Source organism: Alternaria dauci, chromosome 5 (assembly GCF_042100115.1).
Source record: "Alternaria dauci strain A2016 chromosome 5, whole genome shotgun sequence".
NCBI lineage: Eukaryota > Fungi > Ascomycota > Dothideomycetes > Pleosporales > Pleosporaceae > Alternaria > Alternaria dauci.
The window spans coordinates 1795449-1816812 of NC_091276.1; the positions used below are offsets into that span (position 1 = coordinate 1795449).

Below are 21364 nucleotides of genomic sequence, written 5' to 3' on the forward strand. Positions count from 1 at the left end.
TCGATCGCAGGCTTCGCAGCGAACAGAACTTACGAGCCAATGTACTGTACAGGTGCCGAAGATGAGTGTTGTCGAAGATCGATCTGCTGTCGTGGAGGGGTCGTGGAGGGGTAGGAGAAGGGAAGCAATTTATACGTGGTTGGGGGAAGCCCGGGCGTTCACGTCCGCCAGCCTCCGTGGTAAAGGCTATGCTTAAGGATAGTAGACCAACCCTGGTACTGCTAGGGACCTCCGCAGGCCTTCCTATAATACACACAGACCCCTGAAAGGGCTTCTGAACCAGATGCTATGCAGGTGCGATAGCGGGTGCGCCACCTTGAACCAAGCTGGAATGCGGCGGGCTGAGAAACAAGTAACAAACACTTGAAGGGACCACTTCTCACATTACGATGAGCGCGAATGCCCAGCGCGACAAGGTGGTCTGGAAGTTGACAGTCTGCCAGCGAAGGATTGTACGATAGGGATGGCAAATGCATTATCGACAATGAGTATCCTCTGATCTTGTTGCGACAAGACGGACAAGTAACGCTGACCATGTCCCAGCTTACTGACAACGCACCCCGTCCTACAGCGACTCTATACTGCGCATCTGTAGTTTCTTGCGAAGCAGTACAAGAGTAGCATTCGAAAACGACCTGATGCGACGGTAGCTGCGACAGCTCCGTAACACACGATAGGTGTCAGGTGTTAGGCGTCAGGGTCGCCTATTTCCCGCGTCAGTCATCTGAAGACAACCTCTTCTTCATCACCAGTATTATCTGCGGAATACGAAGTACGAAGCATAACGGCGTATCGTTTGTCGTATGGACGAGACCTAGGGACAAAGGACCTGAAATAGGAGTGCATGGCGCTGCAATAGTACTCTCAGGACAACTCGGCATTAGCCACATAGTACGTTGACTATCAGTCTGCCACAGGACCAGAAGCTGGTCGTTAATCGCGCTACATCGCTACAAGCGATACTTGGTCACTCATATGGCATTGAATGCGATCGAACTCTTTCTGGCCTGACATTTCCATTACCATAATAACAGTAAGCCTACTGTTCAGATAAGATTTGGACAAGTGCCTCATGCATACAGGCGCAGAAAGACACCCACTGGCATTAAGGCATACCACTTCAAGCACCGCGACCTCTCCGGCGGAGACCAGAACAAACGAGGCATCCTATACAGAGCCATGAAGCACGGCTGGCAACTCCAGAGTAAGCGAATAGCCGCGGCGAGCTACATGCCTCAAACGAGGGCGGGGACAATCCACGAGTAGTGCAAGATCCGGGATTGAGATGGAAACCGGAAGACTAAAGTCGAAATTTCCGGTATTGTTAGGTTGGTGAGGTTTGCAACGGAGAGAAGAAGTGTCGGCGCGTGAACGCGAAGCTGTCACGCTGTCTTCGGGCCGCGCACGAGCACCGCCCCACCAACTTCGAACATCACTCTTTTGTTCTGGCAAACTTATCATGCAAGTTCAACTTCTTGACCGCAGTGCCATTCGACTCTTCAGGTGAACACGAATAATCGGCAATCTTGCAAGACGTGTATTGTGTGTCTTGTTCTCCCACTGTAAACTCTCCGAGCCGTCCGTCAGCGACGTTCGCTGAAACAATTCGGACAGCTCCTTTTTCTCTTCACGTCTTTCAGTCTGCACTATTGGCAACCAAGTAGAAGAGGCCGAGTTCAAGTCAGGGATCCCAGTGTACCATTACTTATTGCTCGTCTGCGCGTCATGTCCGTAGACAGCCCGAAAGCCTTTGAGTTCGCCGGAACTGAACCTCAACTTAAATAGTCGGGCCGGCGTCGAGTCGCGCAGTAGCCATATACTGTACAGCCTTTCGAGGAGTCACAGTATTCATGCCTCTGCATCTCGGCGATAACATCGAGTCTTATCAGTCGCGAACGTTGGATCGGGATGGAGGAAGCGCGACAAAGCACGGGGCTGTGAGCTAATGAGCTGTTGAGGAAGCTAATGTAAGCATTGCGGCTCTTTTCGAGGTGTCCGTCAGAGATCTGATAAGCAGGCTGCGATACTCGCTGTGAAGAATGTTATGCTCAGCAGTCTGGAGCCGTCCTGATCAAACCAGTTCTCGTAGAGAGGGCGCCTTGGCTCGCGATGACGAGGGCAGGAACTGTATTTCGACAGGTAGGTCAACCGGCCGCATCGGGCTTTCGTGGTGGTCTCATGTGTTCTCTGGAGACAGGAATCCTCGGTCGCTGACAGTCGAAGTCTGACAACAATGCGCTCTGAATAGCGCATCGGCCGTGTAACCTTCTCTAGTGGCAGGGGAGCATCGCGCACCTCTTCATTGTGTTTAGAAGACTCGGTCAGGCCACAGCGTCGAGGGCGGATTGAGGCAACCGCTCTTGGAGACCGTGCACCAACAATTCTGGTTCCGTCCCGAGGAATGGAGCATCGCAGAACCAGGGCTGGCGATAAATCGACCGGTACTGTATCGTCACTCTTAGGGATTGCTGCAAAAGCATCATACTTGGTTTACAGTCTAGGGCAGATAACTCTGTGCTCGATGCTTACTCGAGACCATTGATCGGACAAGCAAGAGCCAGACACAAGTCAACCGAGGTCCTTGGCCCAAGAAAAAGAGAGAAAAACTCCTTTGTATGTTGGCAGAAGCCACTCGGCATTGTCATGGCGCTCATTGAGCCCCGCACTTTGCTGGCGACTGTTCAGACACCTGGAGATGCCAAAATCAACGATGGGGGGTAGATTGCGATGCCAAATGCGCTAGCCCAAGGGGCTGGGCTAATCTCAAGCATGCTCACCTGGGCAGCTCGCCCGGCCGCAGCGTCCCATCCCACAAACCTGGCCACATTATCTTGGCAGCTGGTTCTCGACGTGACCATGACCCTGGACTTCTAAACAGGCTAGACTGACCGATCATGCGCGTCTTTGCGGCCTCATCACGACCGTGGGGTTCGCACAACATTACATTCTGGAGTCGTCCCAACCCATATCGGCGCTTCTCACAGCCACTCTCGGCGGCAACCGTCACGTTGCGCCATCGCGACTGTGATTCCCGGTGCATCAACGTGTGGCAAGCAGGTTCAGAGTCGTTTCCACGCGCTTTGAAGCCCTCACCTGCGCAACGATGCCTCAGAGTTCCTTCTCCCGATGAACGCGCATTGGCCTTGTACACCACCACTCAACCCGTATCACCAGATGCACTTGCAGTACAGGTTTATGCATCTTGTGCCAACCCAGGACCTCTTGTTAGCCGTCTTTGTACCACATCATATTAACAAGCTGCGCATAACGTATAGCATTGCTAGCGGCTAGCGCTACATCCAACATGTCCGAGGTAAGTTGGCTGCCAACCTCATGACTAACTTGCCACGCCGCCCATCCACATCAGAGCTGACCAAGTGCAGTCGCCGACTGGTACGTCGCCGGATCGCGACGGCATCTATCCATCAAATGGCCGCACGTACGACAAGTATCATTTCCAGGAAAAGGATATCCACATGCAAGGCATCGAGCTGGATGACGAAGAAGAAGACGAGGATATAGATCAACTTATCGAAGACCTCGAGTCACAAGATGGCGAAAACGCCGACTACGAAGAAGAGGAAGCGCAACAGCCGGGTGGTGCGCGTTTGATCCCAGAGGAACTCCTGCAGACCGATACTCGCACTGGTTTGACGTCCGCCGAAGTACTGATACGGCGAAAAAAGTTTGGCGAGAACAAGATGAAAGGTACCAGCCGTCTTATCCCTCAATCTGCGCTTGCTCACCATGTGCAGAGGAATCGACAAACAACTGGGTAAAGTTTCTGATGTTTTTCGTTGGTCCGATCCAATTCGTCATGGAAGCTGCTGCAATCCTTGCTGCAGGGCTCCAGGACTGGGTTGACTTTGGTGTCATCTGCGGTTTGCTTCTCCTGAACGCCAGTGTTGGCTTTATCCAAGAGTATCAGGCTGGCTCCATCGTCGAAGAGTTGAAGAAGACGCTCGCTTTGAAGGCCACCGTATTGCGCGACGGCACTTTGGTTGAGATCGAAGCACCAGACGTGGTGCCTGGCGATATCCTGCAAGTGGAAGAGGGAGTTATTGTTCCAGCTGATGGGCGCATCGTCACGGAGAATGCCTTTGTGCAGGTCGACCAGTCGTCCATCACCGGAGAATCGCTGGCTGTCGACAAGCACCGTGGAGATACCTGTTACGCGTCTTCTGCAGTCAAACGTGGCGAAGCTTTCGTTGTCATTACAGCTACGGGCGACTCCACATTTGTTGGACGTGCAGCATCACTCGTCGCTAGCGCCTCTAGCGGACCCGGTCACTTCACTCAAGTATTGCACGGCATTGGAACGATCCTCTTGGTTCTGGTAATCGTGTCGTTGCTAGTTGTTTGGATTAGCTCTTTCTATCGGTCCAACGACATCGTCACTATCCTCCGGTTCACACTCGCGATCACGATAGTCGGAGTCCCGGTTGGCCTTCCTGCGGTTGTTACTACAACTATGGCAGTGGGAGCGGCGTATCTGGCGAAGAAACAAGCCATCGTGCAGAAGCTCTCTGCCATTGAATCGCTTGCGGGTGTTGAGATCCTGTGCTCCGACAAGACTGGAACATTGACAAAGAACAAGCTCTCGCTGGCTGAGCCATATACCGTTCAAGGCGTTGATCCGGAGGACCTTATGCTTACTGCCTGCTTAGCAGCGTCAAGAAAGAAGAAGGGCATCGACGCTATCGACAAAGCTTTTCTCAAGTCTCTCCGACACTATCCGCGCGCCAAATATGTGCTGAGCAAGTACAAGTGCATCCGTTTCCATCCGTTCGATCCAGTATCCAAGAAAGTCCAGGCTGTCGTTGAGTCACCTCAGGGCGAACGCATAACATGCGTCAAAGGTGCTCCGCTTTTTGTGCTTCGGACTGTCGAAGAAGACGGCTCCGTTCCACACGAGGTTGAATTGGCCTACAAGAACAAAGTTGCAGAGTTTGCTACGCGCGGCTTTCGCTCACTCGGTGTTGCTCGCAAACGGGAAGATGAGCGTTGGGAAATCTTGGGCATTATGCCATGCTCAGATCCTCCGCGCCACGACACGTATCGCACGATCAACGAAGCGAAGTCTTTGGGTCTTTCAATCAAGATGTTGACCGGGGATGCCGTTGGTATTGCGCGAGAGACTTCACGCCAGCTCGGTCTAGGTACCAACATATTCGATGCTGAGAAACTCGGATTGAGTGGGGGTGGTGAGATGCCGGGTTCGGAGTTCTACGACTTCGTCGAAGGTGCAGATGGCTTTGCAGAAGTGTTCCCACAGCACAAGTACAACGTTGTGGAAATTCTACAACAGAGAGGATACCTTGTCGCGATGACGGGTGATGGTGTAAATGACGCGCCGTCGTTGAAAAGAGCAGACACTGGAATCGCTGTACAAGGTGCTTCCGATGCTGCTTGCTCCGCTGCCGACATCGTTTTTCTTGCCCCCGGGCTCTCTGCCATCATTGACGCCCTCAAGACCTCGCGCCAGATTTTCCATCGCATGTACGCTTACGTTGTCTACCGCATCGCTCTGTCATTGCATCTAGAGATATTCTTAGGTCTTTGGATTGCCATCCTCAACGAGAGTCTGAACCTACAGTTGGTAGTGTTCATTGCTATCTTCGCTGATATCGGTAAGACTTGCTTTCTAGGTTCTGGCATGCACGCACTGACTGAATCGCAGCGACCCTGGCTATCGCTTACGACAATGCACCATACAGCAGGACTCCGGTCAAGTGGAACCTTCCAAAACTTTGGGGCATGTCAATCCTCCTTGGCGTCATTCTGGCTGTAGGCACTTGGATCACGATGACAACGATGCTGCCCTACCTTACTGGCGAGCAGCAGGGTGTCGAAGGTGGTATTGTCCAAAACCACGGCCAGCGCGATCCAATCCTGTTCCTCGAAATCACATTGACTGAGAACTGGCTGATTTTCATCACCCGCGCCAATGGCCCGTTCTGGTCATCTATTCCTTCATGGCAACTAGCCGGTGCCATCCTGGTTGTTGATATTCTTGCTACATGTTTTACTATTTTCGGGTGGTTCGTGGGTGGAAGGACAAACATTGTTGCCGTGGTCCGTGTTTGGGCCTTTTCCTTTGGTATCTTCTGCATTATGGCGGGAGTGTATTACATTTTGCAAGGTAGTCAAGGCTTTGACAACCTCATGCACGGAAAGCTTCTCAAAAGAAAGCAGAAGCAAAGGAACCTTGAAGACTTCGGTAAGCATAGTGGTTTTCGGCATTCAAAACAGGGCAGTCGCTAACCATATCTAGTTGTTTCGCTGCAACGGGTGTCAACACAGCACGAGAAGATTCAGCATGAGAAGATGACGTAGCATCGTCATCCTACCGTTACTTCGTTACCACGTCAGCGATCCAGCATTACGCTATCGTGAGGATGGTTGGATCCTTCTCTGCGAGAATGCGCAGGTCAGTAGAGGGCGTTTGGCGGCACTCCTGAATTTCAGTCACTGGTCATGGTCATGTTCTTGGAATATAATTGTATTCATATCTGTTTACGATGAGGGCGAATACGAGGGAATTGTAGAACATCTGAGAGGTCCATGAATATGTTAGAGACGGCATGGGTACTGCCTGGCAAACTACAACACCAACAAAACTATACGGTATTTCGTTTCCTTTTAGAGCCAGTACCCAGGTAGAGAACTCTCCTTGGTATTATCGCTGGGCTGGTACATCTGCGGTGGCCAGTGCGAAGTGGCATGAGCGCGTCTGACATGCATGAATATTAACCAGCGAAGCTAGCAGCTATAAGGCTAGGAACGATTCGGCCATATGTAATCTTCAGTTGTTCTACAATAGCGATGAAAGTTCAGAGTTCAGAGGTGGGCAAATAACATGCACAACAGATATTGGGTTCGGAAGGGCACAGCGAATGCGGTGACGTCGCTTGCCAGCATCGTAACCCCACCTCGGCATTGAACCACGGGGGACTACCAAGAATCACCGATATGACTTGATCAACATCGCATTCCAATCTACTTGATGATCAAGTACTCGCGAAGCATCAACAGATACCTTCGAAGTCAGCTCAGCCTCATTCACACTTCATCGCACTACCCCAGACTACCCCTCCCGCCATTGACACAGGCATTCGCAACAATGGCCAACCTTAACATCACCATTCCAAAGTTGAAACTCAACGATGGAACCTCAATGCCAATGCTAGGCTATGGTACCGGCACTGCCTGGTTCAAGGCTGGAGAAGAAAGCAAGATAGATCAGGCTATCATTGATTCTGTCAAGATCGCAATCAGGTTGGGATACACTCACCTTGACGGTGCGGAAAGTAATTGCAGCGTTGTTCCCAGCAGAGAGCCTCACTGATCCTATGAAGTGTATAAAACCGAGACCGAACTCGGTACAGCCATCAAAGAAAGTGGTGTCCCTCGTGAGAAGCTGTACGTCACTACCAAGGTGAACAAGGACAACATCAACAACATTGCTGGAGCGATCAAGACAAGCTTGGAGAAGTTGCAGCTAGACTATGTCGATTTGTAAGTCTTATCAAAGCCAATGAATAGATGAATGTAGTGCTGACAAGCATAGGTTTCTCATTCACCAGCCCTGGTTCGCAGGCTCAGATGAAGACCTCCAGAAAGCATGGGCAGACATGGAAGCCGTCCAGGCATCTGGTCTCGCAAAATCAATCGGCGTGTCCAACTACCTTCCCAACCATCTCGCCGCCATTCTCAAGACTGCTAAAGTCAAGCCTGTGTGCAATCAAATCGAGCTCCACCCCTACCTGCAACGCCCAGAACTTCTCGAGTTCCACAAGCAGAACGGCATTGCCACAACCGCCTACGCGCCTCTGACTCCGGCTACCAAGGCCAAGCCTGGCCCACTGGACGACTACGTGGAGAAACTGACGAAGAAATATGCCGTAAGCGAGAATGAAATCTATCTCAGGTGGTGCATGGATCAGGACATTGTGCCAATCACGACCAGTGGGAAGGAGCAGAGGCTGAGTGATTATCTGAGGGCGGCTACGTTCAAGTTGACGCCTAGGGAGATCAAGGACATGAACGAGATTGGGCAGAACAAGCACTTCCGTGGGTTCTGGAACCACGTCTTCAAAGGCGACGATCGGTCGTAATATAGTCTCTACTCAGCAACACGTAAATCTGGGCAGCGTGAAGCTCCAGGCTTGCAATCAGGTATCAAGCAGGAGAAGTTTTAGATATTGCATATCGCTGTACATCTGTAAGTGATTAGAGTACGATGTTGTGAGCACCGGCTTCAAGAAGTCTTAGTGTAAAGTGACTCGAGACTGCTGCCCGTTGGCTCAGGGTGAATAGTCGGGGCGCCAAGACAGTCGCTCAATCTTTCCGCGCGAGCTCAGCAACTTCAACCTCCACCTCCACTCGTCGCGCATCCACCCTTGACGCCCACCGACATCGCGCGATTGCTTTCTACACACAAGGTCGCGCATATCAAAACATCTAACACAATCCCAAGCGTCGCGCTGCGCAATCACCGCCGCCATGTCAGGCGCAACAGCAAAGGGCAAGAAGCAGGCGAACAAGAACGCCTATCGCCGGGCGAAGAAGAAGCAGCAGCGCTCTGTACGTAATTCACATGCATCGCCTCGCGTCTCCCAAGACACTGTACTGACAAGCCACAGGAGACACCATCGGAAGCCGGCCACTCTGCGCGTGAGAGCGAATCTCCCGCACCACAAAGCGACAGCAATAACGAAGCACAGGCGGTCAAGCCCGCGAACCTTCTTACCGTTGACGACATCGCAAACCAATACGACCTCGACGACCCCGTGTTTGAGGAATACAAGAGCGTCTTTGAAAAGTTCAGGGAGCCGACAGAGGAGGAAGCGGCGACGAAGGACGAGGAGAAGCCAGAAATCTATCACTCCGACGACGACATTCCCGATGACGAGGAAGACGATGGCAAGCCCAAGCTTTCCAAAAAGCAGAGGAAGCAGATGAACAAGTTGTCGGTCGCGCAACTCAAGTCCCTGGTCCCGAGACCTGAGTTGGTCGAGTGGACGGATGTGTCATCCTCCAACCCCCAGCTGCTAATCTCCATCAAGGGAGCGAAGAATGTCATACCAGTTCCAAGCCACTGGTCGCTTAAACGCGAATATCTCTCGTCGAAACGTGGTATCGAGAAGCCTCCGTTCGCCCTACCCAAGTTTATCCAGGAGACGGGCATCGCAGAGATGCGAGACGCGGTTCTGGAAAAGCAAGCAGACATGACGATGAGGCAAAAGCAGCGAGAGCGCGTACAAGGAAAGCTCGGCAAGCTCGACATCGACTACGCGAAACTATACGATGCGTTCTTCAGGCGGCAAACAAAGCCAGAGTTGACACGATATGGCGAGGTCTACTACGAGGGCAAGGAGTTCGAGACCAATCTGGTGAACCTCAAGCCCGGTGAGCTGAGTGAAGAGCTCCGGGAGGCACTCGGAATGGCCCCGGGCCACCCGCCCCCTTGGCTCATCAACATGCAGCGCTTCGGCCCTCCACCGTCGTACCCTAACATGCGCGTCCCTGGTGTGAACGCACCTATCCCTCCTGGTTCTTCTTGGGGTTTCCAACCAGGCCAATGGGGCAAGCCCCCTATCGACGATGCTGGTAAGCCGCAGTTTGGAGGCGATCTGTATGGAACAGCCATATTGGAAGAGCAGCAGCAACCGACACATGTCGGTGAGCCGGTAGAGCGCGGTATCTGGGGAGCACTACGAGCCGAGGGCGAAAGTGAAGACGAGGAGAGTGACGAAGAAGAGGAGGATGAGGACGAGGACGAGGAGGGAGGTGACGAAGACGCGTCTGGCATCCAGACGTCGATGACCACGGCATCCGCCATGCCATCGGAGATTGGAGGTGCAGAGAGTATTGGTGGAGAATTTCAGCTCCGAAAGCAGCGGAAAGGAATCGAGACGGAAGAGCCGGGCGTCCCACGCAGCGCAGGTACAGTGCTTCCCGAGAAGAACATATCGGCGACTGGTTTCTTCGGTGGCGAGCACGCTTATGATCTGGACGCAGCCAGGCGCGATGCGCTCGGCAACGCACAGAGGAAGCGCAAGGCTGGAGACATTGACGTCTCCGTCGATGTTGACCAGTTGGCAGATAGCGATAAGCTTGACAAGGATGCGCTAAAGAAAGAGTACGAGTCAAGGCAAAGAGCTGAAGCACAAGGGCAATGGCAGAGTATCGATCAAGATGACTTGGCGGACATGATCAATCAGGAGAGCAGGAAGCGTGCGAAGAGGGAGGATGAGCGAAAGACCAAGCGCTAGGTCTGTCGATTAAGAGTCCGTAGAGGACATGTGTTTTGTACAAAAGATTACGGTTTGTTTCTCAAGAGCTCTGTGAGCGAGCCGGCGTCACGGATGTCAAGGGTCAGTAGGGCTTCGGCATATTCAGCATTGGGAATACGGCGTTACATGCGGCAGCCAAGGTTGACCGCAGTTGAACATAATCAAGATGAAGAGTTCCTCAATTTCAAAGACAAGACTGATGGAAGAATTGCACACTGACTGCGGAAACGGTAGTGCGCCTCGTTGTAACAAAAGACTCGAAGGATGCGACACACAAAGCAAGGGATGTGAAAGACATGAGCTGAAAACGTGAGGTAGGGATGGCGTGCCCTCGGGATTGAAAGACAAGACATGAAGAGACCAAATTTTGTGCTGAGGAGCTGGATATGGGCTACCAGATCAATACTTGGGCCGTCCTGGAAAGAAGACATATGATGCTCTTCGAAGTACCATCTACGCACCGCTGGATTGACCGCCAACCCGCACCCGCTACCCTCGGCTTCGGTTGCATGCCCGGCGAGCAACTCGGGTATAATAGCCACTCTCGCTGTTTGCATACTGTGAATGAGCAGCAGCCGAAGCGTGGACGCCTTCTGGCACGTGACAAAGGAACGCGTCCAGTCGCAGGGCTTGGCCCCGAACTTCACTTTTTGCGACCTAACACACGAGCAGCCACCACCACGCCGCAATCGTAGCCATTAGCTGTGCACCCCGACTAATCTCTGCCAGCGCATCACTTGGTATTACTTAGCTGCGATAGGCCAGACACTTCGCCTCGATTGCAGAGATGGACAGGGATCGTGAGCGAGACAGAGACCGAGGAGACCGAAGGTTTGTCGACTCCAAACCAGCTGTCGCCTAGGCGGCGACGAGCAGATACCCTACCAGACACGCGGGATCTGATACGCGCGCATCTACTAACACCCACACAGAGATGACAGATACTCCAACACATACCGTCCTCGCTCCCCTGGCCCGCGTCCACGCTCTCCACGCGGCGATAGCTATCGAGCCCGTTCACCTCCTCCCCGTCGCGGTTCGCCTCCCCGTCGTGTCTCACCCATTCGCCGCGGTTTAGCTTCGGCTGACACATACGTTCCTGGTGGCCGATCGTCGCGCCCTCGCAGTCGGTCGCCTGCTTTTCGAAGAAGATCTCGAAGCCCACGTCGCGATGACAACTGGAGGGCACGTCCTCGATCACCACCTCGCCGAGCATTCTCACCGCGACGGGATGAACCTAGACGGGATGACTACAGAGCAAGATCGCCGCCACCGCGACGAGATCGCGATCAGTACGACTCATACACTCGCTCTCCGCGCCCACGCGAGAGGTCTCCGCCGCCCAGGGAGCGCGATGTTTCTCCAGCCAGGAGCCGCGGCGTACGCTCGCCTGTTCGTTCGAGTCGCTACGAAGAGCCACGCTCTCGGGTAAACAGGTTAGTCTTACACCCAGCGCACTGCCATGCCACTTGCTAACATGTATGCAGCCCCCCTCCTCGCCGCTACTCCCCTCTCCGCGACACTCGTGACACACGCGACTACCGACGCCGCTCGCCTTCTCCAAGACGCGACCGTCCCGACCCGTATACTGCAGATACCTGGAGAAGTCGTAGGTCTCCTTCGCCTGCGCGACCAACGTACGCTTCAAATGATGCATCAGGCAGGGATTCTACGGCAACGTCTCGTCGCTCTTCCCCACCGCCTATCCATCCCAGCCGGGCTGCACTGGTAGAGGACCGTCCAGTTCGAGAGCCCGTCTCGGCACCACGATCGCCGTTCCGTGAGCGCCTCCCCGATAGAGGACGGGAATATAGTCGCGAGCGAGAGCGGTCGCCTCCACGCCGTCGCGAAAGCCCTCCTACGGGGCCGCGCGGAGATAGGGACTTTGCGCCTCCTACTGGACCATCTTCATCTTCGCACCGCAATGGTGATAACAACTTTACCAGAGCTCCACCAACAGGGCCTTCCAGCCGGAGCTATCCCTCCCCTGCGATATCGCCTCCCGCTGGCCCGTCAAGCCTGGCATCACAGCCTCCCGCTTTTCCTCGGGGCAGCAATCCAGTGCTAGCAGCGCCAACACGACCGCGTGGTGGTGGCCGTGGTGGGTTCGGAGGATACGAGGGACGAGGAGACTTCTCTGGTCCATCTTCACGACGAGGGTCTTGGGGTGCAGGACCGCGAGGAGGAGGCTACTACGGCGGCGCCCCCTCGGGCCCACGCGGCCCCAGCAGCGGCCCTGGTGGAGCGGCACCTTTTGCTCCTTCGTTCCGCGGATCCAACAACTCGACTGCTACAACCTACCCTCGCACGATGCGGTTCCGAGACCATCTTTCCGACCTCCCCAAGGAGATTCCCGGTGGCCAGAGAGCACCTGAGCTGTACGACAAGAGCAAGATCTTAAAGCTTGAGGCAGAGGCGCAGAAGTTGAGGGAGCTGATTGACAAGAAAGAAGATGCGAAGCGGCAGAAACTCCGGGAGTGGGACGGTCTCGAACGCGAAGCGGAAACGGCTCAGTTGAGGGTTGACCTTGCCGAGAGTTCGTTGCGGAGCATAAATGGAGAGGCGGATGTTAGTGATGCCTTCTAGGGGGGGCTACGCCTACTGATTTATGACGTTGAGGAATCTACATGGTAATTTCGAAGTTGACTGACAGTTTAGGGCGGTTTCGACATTGGGAAGGACGAATGGTAGTTCTCGGCTTGGAGGCAACGTTCTGGGAGGCATAGCGGGCGTTGAGTGGAAGACGTTGGTAACAACCGGGTGTTGATCGAACGAACATGCCACTGCTTACTTGGAGCTTGTAGTATAGTGTACTATGATTGTGTTCGATTAGCTGGGGTTATTTATGCAGTGCTGGTGAGTATCATGACCTGGTTCATGGAATACGACCCGAAAGAAGATTTTTTTTCCTCAAGTTGTACTCTGTCCATACCGCAGGATAAACGTACGCCTAACATTCCAAGTCGAATTCTTTAAAGAAAGTGATAATGTGTATCTTCAAGATAGGTTTCTTTGCTAGTGCTTGATGGTGGTACCATGACGACAACTACGGTACAGCGAACCAAAACAAAAGCCACACACACGATCAACCATTCCCTAAAGCTCAACTCTAATAACTATCGCGACACGGTAGGCTTCTACCGCCGAAAATGCGACTTTAAACTCTCGTAGTGCTTGATGGTCACTCACCCGGTACAGAGGGCTGGATCTCCTGCGGATTACCGATTGGCTGGTATTGATTCTCCACCTGCCTGCAGTTCTGACTCGCCGAACGCCAAATTGTTGCGGCAGCTGTCCAACTAACGCATCCGTCGCCCCAACTTCCGCAGACTGCCTTGCTGTTGCAGAAAAATGGTAGGCAAGAAGGTATGGAGCTGCACACACTGCACAGTGACCAGAGACTAATACGAGTTTAGGAAGTCGCGAAGCCCCGAGCTGCCCCGCGCGGGGCCGTGAAGGCGAATGCTGCGAGCGCTGCGCCCGCCGTAAAGAAAGTTGACGGCGATATGGATGCAGATGCTGGCGGCGCCAACTCGCAGCCAACAGCGGGTGACGACGCGACCGACCTCAACCCCGGGGCCTCAACGTCGGCCGACGCGACACGAAAGCGGCGAGCGCCGCTTACTCACGCCAAAGACGAGTTCGCCGCCCTCCTCGAGCCGTTCTACTATGGAAAGAGTCTGACGGACCCGATCAATACTGCGCGCGACAAATGGAATCTGCTGCCCGCGTTTTTGAAGACCAAGGGTCTCGTCAAGCAGCACGTCGATTCGTACAACCACTTTGTCGATGTGGAACTCAAGAAAATCATCAAGGCCAACCGCTTCGTCCGCAGCGATTTCGACCCCAAGTTCCTCCTCGAGTACACCGACATTCGCGTCCTTTCCCCAAATCGACAGGAGGAAGATGACCTCGAACACCACCGCAGTACCATCACACCCAACGAGTGTCGGTTGCGCGACATGACATATGCTGCGCCCATAGTCGTCGACATTATATATACCCGCGGCAACGCCAAGGTCAAGCGGACGGGCATCAAGATTGGGCGCATGCCCATCATGTTGAAGAGCAACAAGTGTGTGCTCGCAGGGAAGAATGATCGCGAAATGGCAGTCATGGAGGAGTGCCCGCTAGACCCAGGAGGCTACTTCATTACTCGAGGGCAAGAGAAGGTCATCTTGGTTCAAGAGCAGCTGAACAAGAACCGAGTCATTGTCGAGAGCGCAAAGGGCATCATGCAAGCCAGCGTAACGAGTTCCACGCACGAGAGGCGAACCAAGACGTACGTGATTCAGAAAAAGGGCCTCATGTACCTCCGGCACAACACGCTCTCCGAAGAGATTCCGATTGTGTTCGTGATGAAGGCACTGGGTGCGCACTCTGACAAGGAGATCCTGCTCATGATAGCTGGCGAGGACAGCGCGTATCAGGACAACTTTGCCATTAACTTCGAGGCGTGCGCAAGGGAGCAGATCCACACCCAGGAACGAGCGCTTGAGTACATCGGCCATCGCGTACGACTGGTGAAGAAGCCGCTTGGTACCTCGCGCAGCCGAAACTACCACCTCGAGGCCATTGAGTGTTTATCCAACGTGGTGCTTCCTCACGTCCCAGTCGAAGGCACAAACTACCGACCAAAGGCCCTCTACGTTGCCCTCATGGCGCGTAGAGTTCTGATGGCCATGCAAGATCCAAAACTAGTAGACGATCGTGACTACGTCGGAAACAAGCGTCTCGAACTGTCTGGTCAAATGTTGTCGCTTCTCTTCGAGGATCACTTTAAGCGTTTTAACCACGACTTCAAGCTGAGCATCGACAAGGTTCTCAAGAAGCCGGTCCGAGCGCAAGAGTTTGACGCCTTCTCCCACTTCAGTGTACACAAGAACCACATCACCATGGGTGTCGAGCGTGCCATTGCGACCGGAAACTGGAGTTTGAAGCGTTTCAAGATGGAGAGAGCTGGCGTTACCCACGTCTTGAGCAGATTGAGTTATATCGCTGCGCTAGGTATGATGACGAGAATCAGTTCACAGTTCGAGAAGACGCGTAAAGTGTCTGGCCCTCGTGCGCTGCAGCCATCGCAATTTGGTATGCTTTGCACATCAGATACACCAGAAGGAGAAGCCTGCGGTCTTGTCAAGAACTTGGCGCTGATGACACATATCACAACTGAGGATGATGATGATCCAGTGCGAAAGATTGTCTTCATGCTAGGCGCTGAAGATATCTGTTCACAAACAGGAGAAGAAATTCATGCCGAGGGCGTGTACAGTGTGTGTCTCAACGGTACACCTATCGCCGTCACTGATACACCAAAGCGATTCCTTAACAGCTTCCGGAAACTCAGGCGGATGGGTCGCATCTCCGAGTTTACCAGCATCCACATTGACCACGACCACTGCGAAGTCCACATCGCCACGGACGAAGGGCGAATTTGCCGCCCAATGATTATTGTCGAAAACCAACGCTCGAAAGTTACGTCGCGGTACCTGAAGGCCCTTCGCAAGGGCACAATGGAGTTTGAAGACTTCTTGCACAGAGGTCTGGTTGAGTATCTCGATACAAACGAAGAGAATGACACGAACATTGCTTTGAAGGAAGCCGATATCAACCAACACACCACACATCTCGAAATTGAACCCTTTACCATCCTAGGTGCCGTTGCCGGTCTTATCCCATATCCTCATCACAATCAATCCCCTCGTAACACCTACCAATGCGCTATGGGTAAGCAAGCTATTGGCGCGATTGCCTACAACCAGTTCAACAGGATAGATACGCTGCTCTATCTTATGGTCTACCCTCAACAGCCCATGGTCAAGACGCGCACCATTGAGCTCACCAAATACGACAAACTGCCTGCTGGCCAAAACGCAACTGTCGCAGTCATGTCCTATTCCGGATACGATATCGAGGATGCGCTCATTCTAAACAAGGCCTCTTGCGACCGCGGCTTCGGACGCTGTCAGGTGCTGAAGAAGCACGTCACGCCTCTCAAGACGTATGCCAACGGCACCTCTGATCGTATCAATGCCGGCGCTCTGGACGTGGACAATGCCAGCCACCAAGCCATCGGACAAGACGGTATCGCTCAAGTTGGTGCCCGCATTGAAGCTGGCGATGCTTACCTCCTGAAATCCATCCCCCAAGATACCGCCGGACCCGCAACAAACGTTTACAAGGACAAGCCCGACAAGTACAAATTGCCCGACTGCAGCTACATTGACAAGGCATGCATTACCGAGAATGAAGCAGGAACCACACTCATCAAGCTCCTCATGCGACAAACCCGTCGCCCAGAACTCGGCGACAAGTTCTCTTCGCGCCACGGCCAAAAAGGTACAACAGGTCTCATTGTTCAGCAAGAAGACATGCCCTTCAACGACCAAGGCATCTGTCCCGACATCATCATGAACCCCCACGGTTTCCCCTCGCGTATGACGGTCGGAAAGATGATGGAACTGCTCTCTGGCAAAGCCGGCGTGCTCAACGGTACCCTCGAATACGGAACCGCGTTCGGTGGCTCCACAGTGGAAGACATGTCACAGATCCTCGTGGAAAAGGGCTTCTCATACACTGGCAAAGACTACCTGACGAGTGGAATCACGGGAGAAGCACACCAGTTCTATACCTTCTTTGGCCCAATCTACTACCAGAAACTCAAGCATATGGTGCAGGATAAGATGCACTCGCGTGCTCGGGGTCCGCGCGCCATCTTGACGCGACAGCCTACCGAAGGTCGTGCGAGGGACGGTGGGCTGCGTCTGGGTGAGATGGAACGTGATTGCTTGATTGCATATGGCGCTTCTCAGCTGCTGCTTGAGCGGTTGATGATCAGTTCGGATGCGCACAATGTTGATGTGTGCGAGAAGTGTAAGTCCTGTCCATGGCTTCGATCGATGCGGAATGTTTTACTGACGATGCAACAGGTGGTCAAATGGGCTACAGCGGCTACTGTAAACTCTGCGAGAGCGAAAAGGCAGTCCGCAAAATTACTATGCCTTATGCTGCTAAGCTGTTGATCCAGGAACTGGGCAGCATGAACGTCAAGGTAACGATTGGACTGGAGGATGAATTCCCTAGAGATGCTTAGACGGAGACACGATCGATGCATGTTTGGCGCTGGACTGGGCTGGGCTGGGCTTGTGTGCATAGCGTGGCGTTTGTCGTGATTGTTCTATTTCCAGTGTACATAATTATGGAAACTTTTCATGTCATACATGTAGTATGCTTCAGGCTATACTGTTCCATTCCAAACCCAGGCCACTCAAAGCCATGTAGCCGGCAAGAGGAATATGTGTACCGTGAAGTCCATATCACCATACACCACCATGTCGTCGTCAATCATAAGCACGATGCATCCTTTCTCTTTGACCGCCGGCACCATGATCTCAACCGTATCGCCGTCGCCGGGGTCATCGAATCCCGCGGGTATCTGCCGAGAGCCACCATCATTGACAGAATGGCGATTGGTTCTAGATCCCGGGCTACAACCAGCCAAATCTCCATAGGTATCCTATCCAAGGGTGGTGGCAGGACCAAGGCTGGTCTCGCCGCCGTCGCACTCGGTGCCCCGCGTACAATGCTAAGGTACGTGTTTGCCGTAAGCGGTGGTACGATTCTGTGCTGCTCCAGGGTAGGGTAGATGGCCAGAGCGAGGTTCATGAGATTGCCACTGCCCGCATACTCGTAAATCATAAGCAACAATTCGGCGGGGAGGAGATTGAATAAATTGTCGCAGGGGTTGTCGTGGAAAGACGGCTTGCGCGGCGGCGGAGGCGGTGGGGGCGGACCAGCAGGCGCAGACATGTTGGCGTGCAGGAGTGCAGATGGCGAAGGTAGAAGTAGCCGGTGGTTAAGACTGTTTGCTCAATCGGTGTGCGGTTTGCTGGGGGCTTCGCAAGCGACGGACAGCAGCCAACGGTAGATGTAGCTAGAGAGGAACCAGGCTCCTACAGCGACTGCGGTAATGTATATGGCGACGGGAGCGAGCGACTGCGGGAAGACGTTGAATATAAAGGGATCGAGTACTGCGACTGTTAGATGGTGTGCGGCGTGTTCACGCGAGCAAACGTACTGAGATCCGCATCGACTGGAGGCGGGTAGTCCGTCAATGTGCGATTGGTCGAGTAGTAGGATGCTGCAGCCTGGAGGCGCAGGAACAGCATCGACTCTGGGGCTGCAGGCGGTGTTTGCTTGGTAGTGATGTCGTCGTCGTCGTCGTCTTCGTCGGCTAGGTGGCGTCGAAACCCTGAGTTATACTGTGCCAGCGAAGAGGTCAATTCGGGCGTGTCGAATATTTGGTTGACAGAATAAGTGTCGAGCCAGAAATCAGTGGGTTGCTGGGCATGTCAGTACAGGCAAACACGTGCGCATGTCTCCACGCGACATGCGGCGGGAAGGCGCATTGGACTCACAGTTGCCGGCCAGCAGATGCGCACTTCGTACCTGGCGTCGTCTTGCAGGCCGCGAAGCAGATACCACGACTCGAGACCTCGGGGCAGCGACTCAGTGGGAAACCGTACGGGCACCCGTATCGGGAGGATGGTGAGGTCAGGCGACAAGTAGCTTAGACCTAAGCCATGCAAGCTGGGGCGGGCATTGGAGAGAGTCACAGGGCTGGGCCCGAGGAATATCGTCTTCTCGACGTTGGCATTCACCATCCAGAGCTGTGTGACGATGCAGAGCAGCACGGCAGAGAGGCGCATGTTTGGCGAAGGGCACGTGGGGATGGGGAGGAAGTTTGCAGGAAGCAGTTCATGGCAGCTCAGGTCGGCCAGAGCAGTAGCATTGGAATCGACGTGCGCCGGGCAGATGGCAGATGGCCGATGGCAGAGTCGTCGGGAGTAGTGAATGATGTGCGCAGTGGCCAGGCAGCGGCGTTGGACGTGTGTTGCTTAGCGCCCTTGTCCGCGCTAGGCCGCGCCTGCACAGTCTAAAAGTTCGATTCCGCAGACAACACCAGCACCTCTCCCCCACTGCTCCACTCGCACCGACAGCAGCTCCTCAACCTCGCCCAGCCATCCCCGAGACCGCATTCCGATAGCCAAATTACTACCTCTGCTTCTAATCCACCATGAGAGAAGTCATCAGTCTGAACGGTATGTCGCCCGGCACGCCCATGCGCGCCCTGACCGCCCTGGGCGGGACATCCCTGACTATTTGTTGATACTGACTTTGACGCGTCTAGTCGGCCAGGCCGGTTGCCAGATTGCAAACTCTTGCTGGGAGGTGAGTACGCGACGGGGACACGCTCTGCTTCTTCTGCCTGTCCTGCCTCTGCCTCTGCGCTGCTCTGCACGGCAAAACAGGGGGCGGCGGGTACCTCACCGCCAGTGCGCGATTATGCTGACTTGCCATCGCAGCTCTACTGCCTCGAGCACGGCATCCAGCCCGATGGTTTCCTCACCGAGGAGCGCAAGGCCCTGAACGACGACCACGGCTTCAGCACCTTCTTCTCCGAGACTGGTATGCACACTGCCCATTGCCGTCCCCAGGCGCCCTTTGCGGATACTAATGCTAACGCTGCCCAGGCCAGGGCAAGTATGTCCCCCGTACCATCTACGCCGATCTTGAGCCCAATGTCGTCGACGAGGTCCGCACCGGCCCTTACCGTTCCCTCTTCCACCCCGAGCAGATGATCACCGGCAAGGAGGATGCCTCGAACAACTACGCCCGTGGTCACTACACCGTCGGCAAGGAGCTCATTGACCAGGTCCTCGACAAGGTCCGCCGCGTCGCCGACAACTGCTCTGGTCTGCAGGGTTTCCTCGTCTTCCACTCCTTTGGTGGAGGAACTGGCTCTGGTTTCGGTGCCCTGTTGATGGAGCGTCTGTCCGTCGACTACGGCAAGAAGTGCAAGCTCGAGTTCTGTGTCTACCCAGCGCCCCAGGTTGCCACATCCGTGGTTGAGCCGTACAACTCCATCCTCACCACCCACACCACCCTCGAGCACTCCGACTGCTCCTTCATGGTCGACAACGAGGCCATCTACGACATTTGCCGAAGGAACCTCGGCATTGAGCGCCCCAACTACGAGAACCTCAACCGTCTCATTGCCCAGGGTAAGCTCTCAACTTTTTTTTGCTTAGAAATGCACTCTGCTCACATGATTCAGTCGTCTCATCCATCACCGCCTCGCTCCGATTCGACGGCTCCCTCAACGTCGACCTGAACGAGTTCCAGACCAACTTGGTCCCATACCCCCGTATCCACTTCCCTCTCGTCGCCTATGCTCCCGTCATCTCCGCCGCCAAGGCCGCACACGAGGCCAACTCGGTCATGGAGATCACCAACGCCTGCTTCGAGCCCAACAACCAGATGGTCAAGTGCGATCCTCGCAACGGAAAGTACATGGCTACCTGCCTGCTCTACCGTGGTGACGTTGTCCCCAAGGACACCCACGCTGCCATTGCCCAGGTCAAGACCAAGCGCACCGTTCAGTTCGTCGACTGGTGCCCGACTGGCTTCAAGGTTGGTATCTGCTACCAGCCACCTCAGATGGTCCCCAACGGCGACCTCGCCGCCGTCAACCGCGCCGTCTGCATGCTGTCCAATACCACGGCCATCAGCGAGGCCTGGTCTGCTCTCTCGCACAAGTTCGACCTCATGTACAGCAAGCGTGCCTTCGTCCACTGGTACGTTGGTGAGGGCATGGAGGAGGGTGAATTCTCCGAAGCGAGAGAAGATCTCGCAGCGCTGGAGCGCGATTACGAGGCAAGCAATCCTATCTATTGTATTGAAATTGTATCGCTAACATTTTGTAGGAGGTGGCCGCTGACAGCCTTGGCGACGACGAGGGTGTTGAGGCAGAGTACTAAACGGCTTGTTACTGTGCTCTGTAGCGTGATTAGGAGCAGTACGGCTCTGCAATGTTGATTGGAATGTTTCTTGTTCGAAGCCTCGCTCTTGAAGAGACACCTGGTTGACAATGGCAAGCCACGGCGTTTACAAGGAGAGCGGCTAGCGCATCTTCTCCATACATGAAGCGATTTGGGATCAATTGTCCTCTTTCTATGTTACTACTACCTTTAGTAATGCCAATAAATTGTCGACTGGCACCTTCA

At 54.1% G+C, this 21364-nt stretch overlaps 7 protein-coding genes across 7 annotated transcripts; 6 read left to right on the forward strand and 1 right to left on the reverse strand.

Moving 5' to 3' along the window:
- Window positions 1-3304: 3304 nt before the first annotated feature.
- On the forward strand, window positions 3305-6336 carry ACET3X_006075 (uncharacterized protein; the record flags this gene model as incomplete). Its single annotated transcript, XM_069452246.1, has 6 exons — window positions 3305-3313; window positions 3384-3708; window positions 3756-5123; window positions 5160-5630; window positions 5681-6220; window positions 6275-6336. 6 exons carry the CDS (start codon window positions 3305-3307, stop codon window positions 6334-6336), a joined length of 2775 nt encoding a protein of 924 aa, XP_069306435.1.
- A 787-nt stretch (window positions 6337-7123) lies between these two features.
- On the forward strand, window positions 7124-8117 carry ACET3X_006076 (uncharacterized protein; the record flags this gene model as incomplete). The annotated part of the gene is made up of 3 exons (XM_069452248.1): window positions 7124-7310; window positions 7359-7518; window positions 7571-8117. The coding sequence occupies 3 exons, from the start codon at window positions 7124-7126 to the stop codon at window positions 8115-8117; spliced, it is 894 nt and encodes a 297-aa protein (XP_069306436.1).
- Window positions 8118-8505: 388 nt separating this feature from the next.
- On the forward strand, window positions 8506-10277 carry ACET3X_006077 (uncharacterized protein; the record flags this gene model as incomplete). Its single annotated transcript, XM_069452249.1, has 2 exons — window positions 8506-8586; window positions 8646-10277. The coding sequence occupies 2 exons, from the start codon at window positions 8506-8508 to the stop codon at window positions 10275-10277; spliced, it is 1713 nt and encodes a 570-aa protein (XP_069306437.1).
- Window positions 10278-11529: 1252 nt separating this feature from the next.
- Window positions 11530-12884, forward strand: ACET3X_006078 (uncharacterized protein; the record flags this gene model as incomplete). Its single annotated transcript, XM_069452250.1, has 3 exons — window positions 11530-11590; window positions 11665-11734; window positions 11786-12884. 3 exons carry the CDS (start codon window positions 11530-11532, stop codon window positions 12882-12884), a joined length of 1230 nt encoding a protein of 409 aa, XP_069306438.1.
- Window positions 12885-13649: 765 nt separating this feature from the next.
- On the forward strand, window positions 13650-17391 carry ACET3X_006079 (uncharacterized protein; the record flags this gene model as incomplete). The annotated part of the gene is made up of 3 exons (XM_069452251.1): window positions 13650-13664; window positions 13715-17171; window positions 17228-17391. The coding sequence occupies 3 exons, from the start codon at window positions 13650-13652 to the stop codon at window positions 17389-17391; spliced, it is 3636 nt and encodes a 1211-aa protein (XP_069306439.1).
- Window positions 17392-18167: 776 nt separating this feature from the next.
- ACET3X_006080 (uncharacterized protein) lies at window positions 18168-19006 on the reverse strand (the record flags this gene model as incomplete). Its single annotated transcript, XM_069452252.1, has 3 exons — window positions 18168-18328; window positions 18376-18640; window positions 18716-19006. The coding sequence occupies 3 exons, from the start codon at window positions 19004-19006 to the stop codon at window positions 18168-18170; spliced, it is 717 nt and encodes a 238-aa protein (XP_069306440.1).
- A 274-nt stretch (window positions 19007-19280) lies between these two features.
- On the forward strand, window positions 19281-21351 carry ACET3X_006081 (uncharacterized protein). Its single transcript, XM_069452253.1, has 6 exons — window positions 19281-19399; window positions 19489-19529; window positions 19664-19766; window positions 19832-20362; window positions 20416-21014; window positions 21065-21351. Exons 1-6 carry the CDS (start codon window positions 19375-19377, stop codon window positions 21116-21118), a joined length of 1353 nt encoding a protein of 450 aa, XP_069306441.1. The 5' UTR covers window positions 19281-19374; the 3' UTR covers window positions 21119-21351.
- Window positions 21352-21364: the final 13 nt, after the last annotated feature.